The following is a 13739-nucleotide window of genomic DNA, read 5'->3' as shown; positions in this document are numbered from 1 at the left end:
CCCACCATACTACCTTCCACAGAAATATCTTCATAAACTGAGGCCACTGTGGATTCCAAATGTTCTTCGTAACCTCTACCCATCGAGCCTCTAACCATTGCTTCTACCACTACTTGTTTAAAGGGGAAAACCAATCAGCCTCGTGTATTAGTACTTGGTAAATGTCCTTGGTATGGGTTTTAGAGAATCGGCTACTCATGGGCCATTTCCAAGCTTTCCACTCAAAAGTAGACTCATAGATTGGGATCAGAACATTGTCCATGCCTTCTACAACCCTGTTGACAACAAGTAGCTTCTCAATGTCATTGAGTTGAAATTGGGCAGCCACCTTGTCAGAGGATTTTTAGTACTTGCTATTTTTATCCCAAAAGTGGCTCAACCCGCTGAAGTCCTTCATTGTTCATCCTTCTTGCAGTTTCTCTCCGATAAGGATTCATGATAACTCCAGTAGCTTTAGACAACCAATGGGACTAGTGAACGATGGACTTCTAAAAGGATCTAGTTAATTCACCCCATTCCAGTGCCCATGTTTCTCTATTGCACTTTCACACCAGCTCTCCCATGATGCCACCTCGGGGATAATAGTTTGTCGTGCACCTCGATCCCTTTCCAATGACCACCTTCAAAGAAAAGTTTTGCCTTGTCTATCATATCCTTGGTCATGATAGCCCAAGACTCCTTGGACCAACGGTCGAGCAATATTTTCCCACTTTTCCCATCGCCACGGCGACGAGGCTTTAGTGTTGTTCCTCCATAAGAATCTTTTAACAGGTTTCAAAAACTCCTTCCAGTTACATTTAGCTATTTTGAGGAGCGGGCTGGTGAAGACAATATAAGGAAGCATAAATGACTTGATCACTCTGACCAGAATCTCCTACCTTCTCATTTTCCTATGGATCTTCTCTAGGACCCACTTGAACCTTTGCTTGTGAGTAACGTCCACCCCGAAGGGCCCACCATATGCCGAAAAATCCTACCTTTAGACACAATCTCCCCTGACCAGACCGATGAGTCAAATGAGTCGTTTTCCGTCAGGGAGATCAGTCTAGACTTCTCAATACTACACTTTGACCCCGAAGCCACAACAAATGACTGCACAATCTCAAGGGCCTTCCTGAGCACCTGAGGGCAGGCTTTCAAAAAGAGAAGGGAGTCGTCCACAAACATCTTGGCCAAGAGCTGGTTGTTACCGGGCAAGGTTAACTCTTGTAATCCCCCCCCCCCCCCCCCCCCCCCCCCCAATAGCAGCAGCTTAGAGCATAGGATGCGACTCAACTGTTGGGTCCAGCAAGTGGAAAATCTCTTTGCTATATTTTCTACTTGTTGGACCCAGCAGTTGAGCTCAGCATAACAAATAAAATTAATCTTGCAAGTTTCTACGAGTAGTAAAGCTCTGCAATGCAAGCTCTCCTACAGCGTCAATGGCGCTGTTGCAGTTACCGTCGTTCCCAGCGGCCACCAATCTCTGAGCTGCAGGCTATTCCGGCACAAAGTTCCCATGGAGATGAAGAAAGCTCTCACCTGTCTACTTGCCAGAGGCTACTTGCATCAGATCAGAAAATTCTGGTTTTCGCCGACGGGCATAACGACTATCTGCAGAGGAGCTTTTATATGGAGAAAAAGTCTTCTTTACTTGTACAAGAAACCCAAGGCGGCCCTTGTGGCAGGAGATTTCGCGAGTTCTGTCATGCAAACAATGAAAATTATGTTCACAGGCCTTGGAATGGCTTCATGGTTTGCTGGAGCAATTTGCCTCTACGAGAATTCCATACTACAGCGGAAACATTGGAAGAGACAGAAGCTGTGCAGACAGTAGATGATGAGGACGAACTAGCAGAACAGTCGGAGAGCGACCTAGAGGATGAGTCGGAGCATGAGCTAGAAGAAGAGTCTGAGGAAGAAGCGTCGCCAGAAGAACAGTTGGAGGCAGATCTTTCTATCTATAAGGAGATGAAAGAGTATGTAGAAACGAGGCATGGGAATAGACCTGAGCTTATGGAGTTGCTGAACGAGTACAACCCCCTAGCTGAGATGAAGGAACCCAGCATTGCAGAGTTCCGCCCCCCTGATCGAGCACTTCCCCCTTTAGACAGAGTAACTATTGCGTTGGACACCAATGACCAGTACAGGGTAACAAGAAAGACCAAGTGGGTCACAAAGCAACTTCGCTCACCCATCATGAACGATGTTCCTGCTCTGTTGGAGCAATGGGTGAAGACAATGTACCCTAAACGTTCTGATTGGCTGGACCTTTTGAAAGAGTTCAGTAAAGATGAAAAGGAGCAGGCTCTTCTGTTTCAGGTTTTTGGCTTTTCCCTAATAAATGTTTTCTAGTAGGCATTTTTATGTCTGTTAATCTTCTAGCGCTGTGATTTAAAAAATAATAAATAAATAGAAAATTTAGCAAGGGTTTTGCTTTGATATTAAGTTGTATGTGTTTGTTGGACCCAATACACTGTTTTAGATATTGTTGTAGGTTTTCAGGCCTTAGTGAGCATGAATGTGGACCTTTATCTCCTGGTGCTTTCAATGTGGAAGTGGAAGATGCCCTTGGGTGACACAGAACAGAAAATTGGTACACAAACCCCTCTCTAAATATGGACAACAAACTTTCTCCTCAAGATATCACAAACATGCACAAGAAGGCAGCCAGGCAGTCGGTGAAACACAGCGGAGAAGGATTATAGATGATTTGGAAGAGGGATGGGCAATGAAGGGATAGAGAGTTAGGTTATAGGTGAGACACAAAGAGGACAGAGAATACTATCAACAATAGTAAATTACCTAAAGAGGACATCTACTATATCTGGCCGCTATAGACATGTACAAGTGTCAATGTGAACATACTAGTGTAAGGTGCAGCGGGATAAATGTTGTTTTTTCTCAAGATTAGTGATCTTTACTGCCCAAGGTTTCTTTTAGTTCTTAGGGAAATAGAGAGCTTTCCGTCTTATGGATAGTGCGGTGATCACGAACAAAGTGAGTGGATATTGTGCGTGCAAGTGAATGAGATTGAGAGAAGGAGAGAGAAGAGATTACAACCTCCTCCGAAGGCCCCCACTCTCGTCGGCGAGAGTAGTCTACTTTGATTGCAAAAGGCGTACAATGCGTATGCAATGGACTGATGCAAACGGGAACTATGTCGGTGAAGACGATGAAGACTTTAGGGCTGAAATAGATGCTTCTTTATCTGCTGTCCGCAAAGGGGCAAAAGCTGAAAATCTGTGCCACTTTTGAGGCTGAATTGACTGGTTTTTCACTGCTGTCTATGGCTGAAATTGACTGCTTTGTCGGGCTGAAGTGCTGAGGAAAAAACGCTGGGAAACCTACTCCTTTAGGCTGCGTTTTTGTGTTGACAAACTTGGCTGAAAAACACTGCCACAGCAGGTGGTTTCTGGCTGAAAAACGCTGCTCCTGCAGGTCCTATAATGCTGAAACGTTGGTTTGTACGGGGTCCCAATGATGATCCAAAAACGCTGAATGTTCTGGCCTGCTAGCGTTAGTAAATGGCTGAGGTCGCTGATGTTGGTGCTAGGGGAAAACGCCAGGAGCATGAGGATGATGGCGATGGTTGCTGGGGGTGGATACACCAGGTATGCAAGAAGCAAAAACGCTGATGGCTGCGGGTGGAAGGGGCCTCACCAAGTTGGCTTGGAGAGGGTCTTGCTGAGAGAGGGAGGGAACACCTGTTGCTTGGTAGCCTGCTGTGCTCCTTGGCTCATCTACCAATTTGTGCTAACTTGGGTTTGCTTATATGTTAACTTACCCAATTTGCCCTACTGAGTACCCAACAAAAGTCACTTAATAAATAAGTGAAAAATGTTAAATATAGGGAAAAATAGAATAAAGTCACCTGAAAAATCCCCAACTGACTCTGATGGAATCTGATGGAAATGCTTATGCTTATGCAAAGTGCAACCAGAGGATATGCATCTACACGAGTGATTGGGCATGCACGGTCTACGAATAGACTCACAAAAGTGCCAGATCACTTCTAATCTAACTTGACTGGACTTGACGGAAACCCTGCTATGGTGTAGCTTGTCCACGGACACATAGGGTTGGGATGTGTCACGTGACATCCCCTCCTTTTTAAAGTGAGGTACTGGTACCGAGCTGCATGGCTTCCTTGTAGTCTGCCAACAACTCTCGATAATCTTTGAAGAACTCTTCGTCTACCCACACCGCTTCATGGGTTCTTCGATCTTTGAACTTCAAAAAATACTGTCGTACTTGTTTCTTCAAACCATGGCGAACCATGGCGAAACCGATGCAACAAGACTTACTCCGGTTCCATGACTTCTGCTTCATCGATGATCTCCGGTTCTGCTTCTTCCGAAACGTCCTTTGGAGGTGTTCCCTGAAACACTTTCAACCAAGAAACATGGAAAACTTTGTGCATTGACCATGAGTTAGGCAACTTCAATTTCATTGAAACCTCATTAATCTTTTTGATGACTGGAAATGGACCATACATACGAAAAGATAACTTAGGACATTTCTTTCTAACTTGCTTAAGACGCTGTTTCATGATTCGTAGATACACCCAATCTCCTTCCTTGATCGAGACCTCCTGACGATGCTTGTTAGCCTGTCTAGAATAAGATTCCTGAGCCTTGCTTAGCCGAAGCTTCACACTCTCAAAAATCTCATCCAATGACTGACTCTCAGCATTGGCATCAGGCATTTGACTGACCGATCGAGTCAACAGTGACTGGAATCGGCGGCCAAAAGCTGCCTCATACGGAGTTCGACCAATAGCAGAAGAGAAGGAATCATTGAGAATAGCCTGAACCAATGGGAGATGGAGCTCCCATTGAGACTGCTGATTATGAACATAAGACTTCAACACATCAAAAGCCAACTGATTATAAATTTCCGTTTGACCATCTGATTGTGGATGAAAAGCGGATGAAAAATTCAACTTTGTGCCAAAATTTTCAAAGAGTGCCCGCCAAAAGTTGGACGTAAACTTAACATCCCTATCTGAAACAATGGACTTTGGCAAACCACAGAGGGGGTACCAATGCTTTATGAACAATCGTGCAACATCTTGTGCAGTAACTGTGGCCTTACAAGGAATCAACATGCAGAATTTGCTGAAACGATCAACAATAGTTAAACATTGAGTGTTCCTTGAATGCTGACTTGGTGGTAAGTTAGTCACAAAATCCATAGAGATATCCTGAAAAGGTCCCTCGGGAATAGGCAGCGGAAGCAAGAGACCTTGCTGCTTACCCCGAGGAGCTTTTACTTTTTGACATATAGTGCAATGTGTGACATAACTAAACACATCTTTTCGCATTTAGGCCAATAGAAAAATCGTTCAATCTTTTCCAATGTGGTGTTCATACCCTTGTGTCCACCCGTGAGAGAGTCATGTGCATCATGCAATATAGCTGGCCTGAGAGAGGGCAACACACATAGACGCTGACGAAAAAATAACAATCCATCACGAATGAGATAGTTGCTGGGCCCTTGGGAAGCAAGAGCCTGCAACCAATACTTACCAAACTCCGAATCTGCATACTGATTCTTTATGCTGTCAAAAGACTCACCCTGTATAGAAAATGTGGTTCTTGACTCAAGAGCCAAAATCTGTCCTTTGCGACTCAACGCATCTGCAACAGGGTTAGCTTTTCCAGGCACATACTCAATCAAACCGCCAAATTGCTCAAAAAATTGTGACCACTGCGCTTGGCGATCACTCCAATGTGCACTAGGCATAGACTGTAGCCACTTGAGAGCTTGATGATCTGTGCGCATTGTAAACTCTCTACCATACAAAAAATGCTTCCTATGCTTAAGAGAGTGAATGACAGACAAAAGTTCTTTATCATAAACTGAATAATTCTTTTCCGCACTATTGAGCTTTCGACTAAGGAAAGCTACTGGGCGACCATGCTGCTGGAGCACAGCGCCTATGGCGACATTGCTCGCATCCGTCCATACCTCAAAGGGATCATCCCAAGAGGCAAGGATAAGACACGGTGCTTCCGTCACCGCAACCTTGAGAGCTGCGAAAGCCTCAATGGCTGCCTCGGGCAAGTCTACGCGCTGACGACGAGTCTTGATCCCTTTCAAAACATCAGTCATAGGTGCAACAATGCGTGCAAAATTCTCTGTGCGAACTTTATGCTTGACATAGACCAAGGAAAGAATGCACATCATATGCAGTTTTGGGCAAATCCCAATTATGAACCTGTTCCACCTTCGCGGGTCCTAGCTTGACACCTTCTGCAGAAATGATATAACCTAGATAAGTGACTTCAGTAAGAAAAAATTCAGACTTCTTAGCTGCAATGTACAACTGACACTTATCCAAACGAGTTAGACTTTAGTACCCTTTCAACATCTAATTCATGTTGCAGAAAAAAAGAGAATATCATCTAAAAAGATGAACACACATACACCTACTATATCGCTGAAACGACCTACCATGAGACGATTGAACGTACCCACGGTTCCTGTCAATCCAAAAGGCATAACAATATACTCCCATTGCCCTCGCTCGGTGCGAAAGGCTGTCTTGAAAATGTCGCCTTTGAATACCCGTACCTGATGGTATCCACTTTTGAGATCGACCTTGCTGAAAACCTTTGCCCCATTGAGCCTATCCAAGATATACTCAGTGCGAGGTATCGGAAACTTGTTCTTGACGGTCATCTTGTTTAATGCCCTCTAATCAACACACAAACGAGACGACCCATCCTTCTTGCGAACGAACAAAATAGGGGTAGCAAAAGGACTTACACTAGGACGTATGAATCCTCTAGCCACCAACTCCGTGAGTTGTCGCTCTAACTCTTCCTCCTGTGACTTGTTCAAACGGTAGGGAGCCTTATTGTGCTCCCTCCATAAGCTCGATGCGATGGTCCTCCGGCCGCTCCGGTGGGAAACGAGGTGGAAGATCATCCTGCAAAAAGAGATGTTTAAATTTTGTAAACAACTCCGAATACTTACCTGGAGCCTGAATGCTCTGGGAAACTGGGGTAGCATAAATGAATGCCGCTTGTGCTCCTCGTCGTAATTCACGCTTTACCTGTACATGCGAGATGAGAGGCAAAGAATGCAAGCCCTCCTCAGCACGAATGATGAGGGGGGAATCAGTATCGGAATGTAAAGTGATCGTGTTAGCACTAAATTTAATGTCAGGATCAAGTTCACGAAACTATTTAATGCCTAAAATCATATCACATTCTGAGAGAGGAGACACATTAAATTTCCTACGAAAAGAAGCTTGCTGAACGGTAAACATCACATCAAAGCACTCCTTCGTAATAAGAGAGTCCATACCAGGAGCGAAGCCAGAAACCTCGAGAGGAGATTTCTGACTAACCTCTAGGCGGGCTCTCTCAACAAGAGGGGGACTAATCACATCATGCATACTGCCTGGATCAAACAATATGACAAAACGCTGGCCTTTTACATGACCATAACACTTCATGAGAGATTCATCAATGTGTGTGTCAGAGTCATGAGAAGATGCAGGTTGTGTTGTGACAGAGTTTGTGGTAGTTGCGGGTGCCTTTGGTTCTTTAGGTGGGACTGTCTTAGGACAGTTCTTCTTAATGTGACCCTTAATGTGACATTGAAAACATCTACCTTCTTTAGCATAAATCACTTGTTCTTCAGCCGTGATGTATCCTCCTATAATTCCTTGTGAAGCTTTTTCATCACGGGTTAGCTTAGGTTTTGCAGGTGCTCTAGCTTTACCCTTAGATTCATTGTTAGAGTTCTTTTCCCAGGAATTAGAGGAAGAAGGGCTAGAAGAATTACCATTCTTACCAATTTTTCCGTTCTTACCATTCTGTGTGTTCTGAGAATTCTGCGGGGTTCCTTGAGAAGTCTTGTTTTCCTTAGGCTTTCCTTTGTTGTGCTTCATCTCGTGGGCGAGAGCAATTGCTACCGCTTTGTTGAGATCGATGGGATCGAGTACCTCGACATCATACTTGATATACTCGTCCAATCCGTAAAGAAATGCCTCCTTGCGCTTCGCATCCGATTTGTGTAATTGAGTGTCAAGCTACAAAACACGATTAGAGAAAGACATAACCGGCATACCATTTTGCTTGAGAGCTCGCCAATCGTCCTTCAATCGTGCAAGGTACTGAGGTGGCATAAACCGCGCCTTGAGCTTGTCTTGGAAATCAACCCAACTAAAAGAGAGGGGCGTGAAATCGTCGGTTGCCTCTAGGTGCGCGGCTAGCTGTGCCTCTTGCCATGCCTGGTATCAATTTATGGCATCACCGGCAAGGTACATAGCTGCCGTCAAAACTTTGCTATTGCCTGTTTTCTTAGTTGTCGCAAAATAAGCATTAAATTGATGCAACCAAGAATGAATAATAGTAGCATCCATCCTACCGTCATACTTACTGAAAGTCAACTTCTTTGTGACTGGATTGTGTGAATCCGCATCGTGGCTTGCGTCACTTGACGAACTCCCATGATCTTTGGGTGGTTCGGTCTTCGAGGCTAGGATTTGGGCAATAAATTCTTGATTGCGAAGCTCTCTTTGAGCTTCACGCTCGGCCTCCTTTTCTGCTTTTCGTTCATTTCGTTCAGCGCACTCGCGTTCGAGAGCAAGCCGATTTTCTTCTTGTTGTGCGGCAAATCTTGCGTTTCTTTCGTCGCGCTCGCAGTCCTTGGCTGCTTGATTTGCGGCCGTTCTTGCAATTTTGTTGTCGCGCTCACGGTCCTGAGCAAGGCGCTCGCGTTCTAAGGCAAGGCGCTTGTCTTCCTGTCTATCCATCATCTGCTTGACCATTGCCTCCATAGGGTCTGGCGTAGATGGCGAAGGGGGAGGGTTGGAAAAATCTCCTGGTGGAGAGAATCCTTCGTCGCCTCTCTCATGCTCATCACTTGAATGCGAAGTATCCATGCCGCTTCGGGTGACGACCATGCACTATGATCTTGGGGTCTTAAGCTCGCGAGGAACTTGGTTCTTGAGGTCCTTGATTCGGGAGAATCTTGGGTTCTTGAGGATCTTGAGGTTCTTGAGGGGTTCTTTCGCTTGCAAATCGCGTTGAGAAGGATCTTCTCTTCACCCGAGTTCTACCCTTTTCTGCGGGCGCACCCCTTGGCGCCCTTGCGCTCACACCAAGGTTGCTTTTCCCACCTCACGTCGATTGGCCGGCCGCTAAGTGCACGGTCCGCTCTCAATGAGTGAAAAGAGACACAAGGGGAGGTTGGACAAGCCCTTCTTTCTTGGGATTCCTGTCACTCTTCAACAAAACACGGTTAGGAATCGCCACGCCCAAGTAAACTTGGGTTCGTGCGATCGTAACAAGCAAAAAAATTCTTGTGGTTCTTTTCCTTGAGTAATGCAGAACACTTCCAAAGCTCTGATACCAATGTAAGGTGCAACGGAATAAATGTTGTTTTTTCTCAAGATTAGTGATCTTTACTGCTCAAGGTTCCTTTTAGTTCTTAGGGAAATAGAGAGCTTTCCGTCTTATGGATAGTGTGGTGATCACGAACAAAGTGAGTGGATATTGTGCGTGCAAGTGAATGAGACTGAGAGAAGGAGAGAGAAGAGATACGACACCGAGAGGTTGTAACACTTTCCTCCGAAGGCCCCCACTCTCGTCGGCGAGAGTGGTCTACTTTGATTGCAAAAGGCGTACAATGCGTATGCAATGGACTGATGCAAATGGGAACTATGTCGGTGAAGACGATGAAGACTTTAGGGCTGAAATAGATGCTTCTTTATCTGCTGTCCGCAAAGGAGCAAAAGCTGAAAACCTGTGCCACTTTTGGGGCTGAATTGACTGGTTTTTCACTGCTGTCTATGGCTGAAATTGACTGCTTTGTCGGGCTGAAGTGCTGAGGAAAAAACGCTGGGAAACCTACTCCTTTAGGCTGTGTTTTTGTGTTGACAAACTTGGCTGAAAAACGCTGCCACAGCAGGTGGTTTCTGGCTGAAAGACGCTGCTCCTGCAGGTCCTATAATGCTGAAACGCTGGTTTGTACGGGGTCCCAATGATGATCCAAAAACGCTGAATGTTCTGGCCTGCTAGCGTTAGTAAATGGTTGAGGTCACTGATGTTGGTGCTAGGGGAAAACGCCAGGAGCATGAGGATGATGGCGATGGTTGCTGGGGGTGGATACACCAAGTATGCAAGAAGCAAAAATGTTGATGGCTGCGGGTGGAAGGGGCCTCACCAAGTTGGCTTGGAGAGGGTCTTGCTGAGAGAGGGAGGGAACACCTGTTGCTTGGTAGCCTGTTGTGCTCCTTGGCTCATCTGCCAATTTGTGCTAACTTGGGTTTGCTTATATATTAACTTACCCAATTTGCCCTACTGAGTACCCAACAAAAGTCACTTAAGAAATAAGTGAAAAATGTTAAATATAGGGAAAAATAGGATAAAGTCATCTAAAAAATCCCCAATTGACTCTGATGGAATTTGATGGAATTGCTTATGCTTATGCAAAGTGCAACCAGAGGATATGCATCTACACGAGTGATTGGGCATGCACGGTCTACGAATAGACTCACAAAAGTGCCAAATCACTTCTAATCTAACTTGATTGGACTTGACGGAAACCCTGCTATGGTGTAGCTTGTCCACGGACACATAGGGTTGGGATGTGTAACGTGACAACTAGGCAGCCAAGTGAGGATACACGTGTTAAAGTTATGCATCTCATGTGAACATGCCCTGTTTTGAGCCTATTTATTTAGTTATTTATTTTATGTATTTGACATAGTTTATTTGGTTGGGTCGGGCAACTTTCTATGGAGGTTCCATTCTCCGAACCTCGAGGTGTATCCAGTTTTTCGGCCGGTGCTAGGGTGTTCATTGTTGCTTCTGTTTCAACTTTTTCATCAACTTCAGTCCACAATGAGCTGCAGCCGGGGTGTTAAAGTTACGCATCTCATGTGAAAGTACCGAGTTTTTAGCCTATTTATTTAGTTATTTAATTTATGTACTTGACACAATTAGTTTAGGTTGGGCATCTACATGACTAGACATGGCAAAACATGAGAAAATTGCCTCATAGGTGGCGAGGCACAACTAAAACATGGCCCCTAGGAGATCAAGGGCATTTGTAGCTCCATCCAAGACGTGACAAGGCTTAAAATCCCCTTTTACATGGGAAAAGCTTGTGTGGAGTTGCCAAGTAACTCTTGAAAAAGAGGCCTCTACGAGCTGTATATGAGCAGCATCATGGCATAGTACGTGCTGAACCAAAACCGCTTGGACACCTTCAACATATGCACATGTGGTCAACAGATTTAGTTAGCAAGCTCATTTCATACGTGTCTTTCCTAAGGTAATCTTCATGCTTCTGTGCTCACTCGTAAGTGAATCATGTACGTCGTACAATAAGGCTTTTCTATGAGAAGGTAACACACAAAGACGGTGACAAAAATACAAGAGACTGTCACGAATGAGAGACTCGAGATATGCATACTGACTTTTCATGCAAAGTTGAACAAAAGATACTCCTTGAATGGGTAGTGTGGACCATGACTCGAGCGCTAAGATCTGTCCTTTGTGATTGAATGCATCTGCAATTGGGTTAGCTTTAGTAAGAACGTGTAATGTGCAACGGAAGTGAATGATTGTATATGCTCAGGATGATCAATGTGTTGTCATGATTGTGACGTATTCTTTGTCTTGGTATTACCTTCTTGCTTGATTCATTTGCAGATACGAAGATGTACCAGATCAGAGACCTCTGTTCTCGAAAGGATGTGTCTCTTCGCCCAAGAGTCACACCGGCGTGGCGAATAGCCATGCCTCTTCAGCGAATGGTTGCACCTTTACGCCGAAGGGTCACGACTTTACAACAGAGGGACACGACTGAGCTCGGAGTCCAACAAGATTCTCTCACGGATGCATATTGCACTCTCCCTCCTCTGTCTATTTGTCACCGTGAGGATCACTGGTGCATGGTCCGAAAAAGATGTCCTAGCCAAGATGCAAACTGACCCACCCAAGTCACAGATGAGGTCACTAGCGTAGAAGTGATCTATCCGAGATAGATTCACTCCTCCCACTCTATGGTCCAAGCGAGAGAAGGCCAAGCTGTTTGGGGGCCTCACAAAGCCAGAGTGCTGCCAAACATCTGAAACCCTCAAAGTCATACATAGCCTTGTCCAGGCTGCCAACTCAGCTCTGTGCAGAGTAGCATGACTACCTCCAATCGTGTCAGAGGGATCCTCCAGCATGTTGAAGTCACCCCCAATGCACCATTGCTCTGCATGCGGCAGCGACTCTACAATGTGAGACCAAAACTCTGCACGTGCACTTGACACATTGGGCGCATAGATGTTCAAGAAGCCCAAGAGGCAGCCATGAACTTGCATAGTAATCTACTTAGCCCTGCTAGACACAATAATACCTCTGCCCACAATGGCTTGCCGCCAAGAGTCCACAATAGTCATACATATCCCTCCTTGGATCCAGATGCAGCTGACCAAAATGTCTCAAACCGCTTACGCAAAAGATGACCACATTGTCTAATACGGCTCTCACAAAGATGATGCTCCTGCAGCATAAGAAGGTCAATCTCTCTACCCACAAGGCTGCACTGAAGCTCCTGACGCAATCGACCCCGCTGGCGCTGAAATTGGGGTCTGGCTAATCCATGTACGTTCCATGAGACAATTCTCAGACGGGTGCCGAGGATCTTGCACATAACAGAGTTGGTCTGAAGGCGCGCCACCTCTGCCTCTAAGCTCGCTTGCTTTGTTGGTGAAAGAGCAAGTCAGACGCTGGGTTCCGCTGGGTCGAACGAGGGGGCTTCTGTCAAGTCCCTCTGAGGCGGAGCAGAATCCTCCATCTGTGTCTGTTGCTACGATGACGACCTAGGAAGAGCGAATGAGAGGATGATAAGTCGAGGACGAAAGGCGGCACCCTTGCACCCTTGCCTTGAGTTAACAAGGGGTAAAGGATGAGGAGGCGGGGGGGGGGGATAGTCGTCAGGGACAAAGGAGCAAAAGGGGGGGGGATTACAATGCGGGGCGGGGCGGGGCGGGTGCTGGAAGATTGCAATGACTGGTTTGCAGGGCAGCGCGCTGGTAGGGCTAGCGGACTATAGGGGAGCGAGCTGGGGTTGGAGAAGGTGTTCGGCTGAGAGCAGCGAGCAACGCGGGGGGCGATGGCGTGCGCAGGGAGGCCAGCGAGCAACAGCTTTCCACCATGCTTCTTGTTTTAAAGAAAGATATTTAGAAAAAAAAAACTAAAGTATGAAACCTGCAAATAATTAATAATAGACTTACAGAGACACAAAAGTTTGCAGAGAAATTCATTTCTCAGCTCCCTGTTTCTCTCCCGATGCTCCTCTCTCCCACCTGCTCGCTCTCATGCGTTTCTGCCATCACCTGCTTGCCTCCAGGCGCTCACACCGATGCGTAGAGCTTCTCAAAGCTCAACTTTTCGCGATCGAAAAGTGCAAAAAATGCCCTTTTTCGCGTGAAATTTCCAAATTTTCACAGATTTTGCCATGGATTCCTCCAGCTCGGATGCGGTGCATGATGACGCACCAAATAACATTCAAATTCCGTTCACGCATGCTCTATACACATGGATCACAAGCACTTTCCAGAGCCTCGACCAACGTATATTTGCTTTGGAGAGCGCGAAAGTTCAGGCGAACATTCACTCGTTCTCTCTTGAGGGTGCAGTGCAGGGGCCCAACTTACCGCTCTAGAAAATACGGCTCAGTCGACGACTGCAAATTTCCGAGAACAATACCATCTCTAGCAATTGCGGACGCAGATTGCTGCT

At 45.8% G+C, this 13739-nt stretch overlaps 1 protein-coding gene across 1 annotated transcript in view; it reads left to right on the top strand.

The window, feature by feature from the left end:
* Nucleotides 1–1340: 1340 nt before the first annotated feature.
* Nucleotides 1341–13739, top strand: part of LOC147450306 (uncharacterized) — a 60843-nt gene continuing 48444 nt past the window's right edge. The window contains exon 1 of the mRNA XM_086519573.1: nt 1341–2301. Within this exon, the coding sequence (XP_086375699.1) occupies nt 1399–2301 (903 nt within the window). The 5' untranslated portion in view covers nt 1341–1398. The remainder of the gene's footprint in view (nt 2302–13739) is intronic.

Source organism: Adiantum capillus-veneris, chromosome 9 (assembly GCF_014529385.1).
Source record: "Adiantum capillus-veneris isolate H3 chromosome 9, ASM1452938v2, whole genome shotgun sequence".
Classification (NCBI taxonomy): domain Eukaryota; kingdom Viridiplantae; phylum Streptophyta; class Polypodiopsida; order Polypodiales; family Pteridaceae; genus Adiantum; species Adiantum capillus-veneris.
Note: the sequence above shows the minus strand (reverse complement) of the source record. Positions and strands in the feature narration are given on the sequence as shown.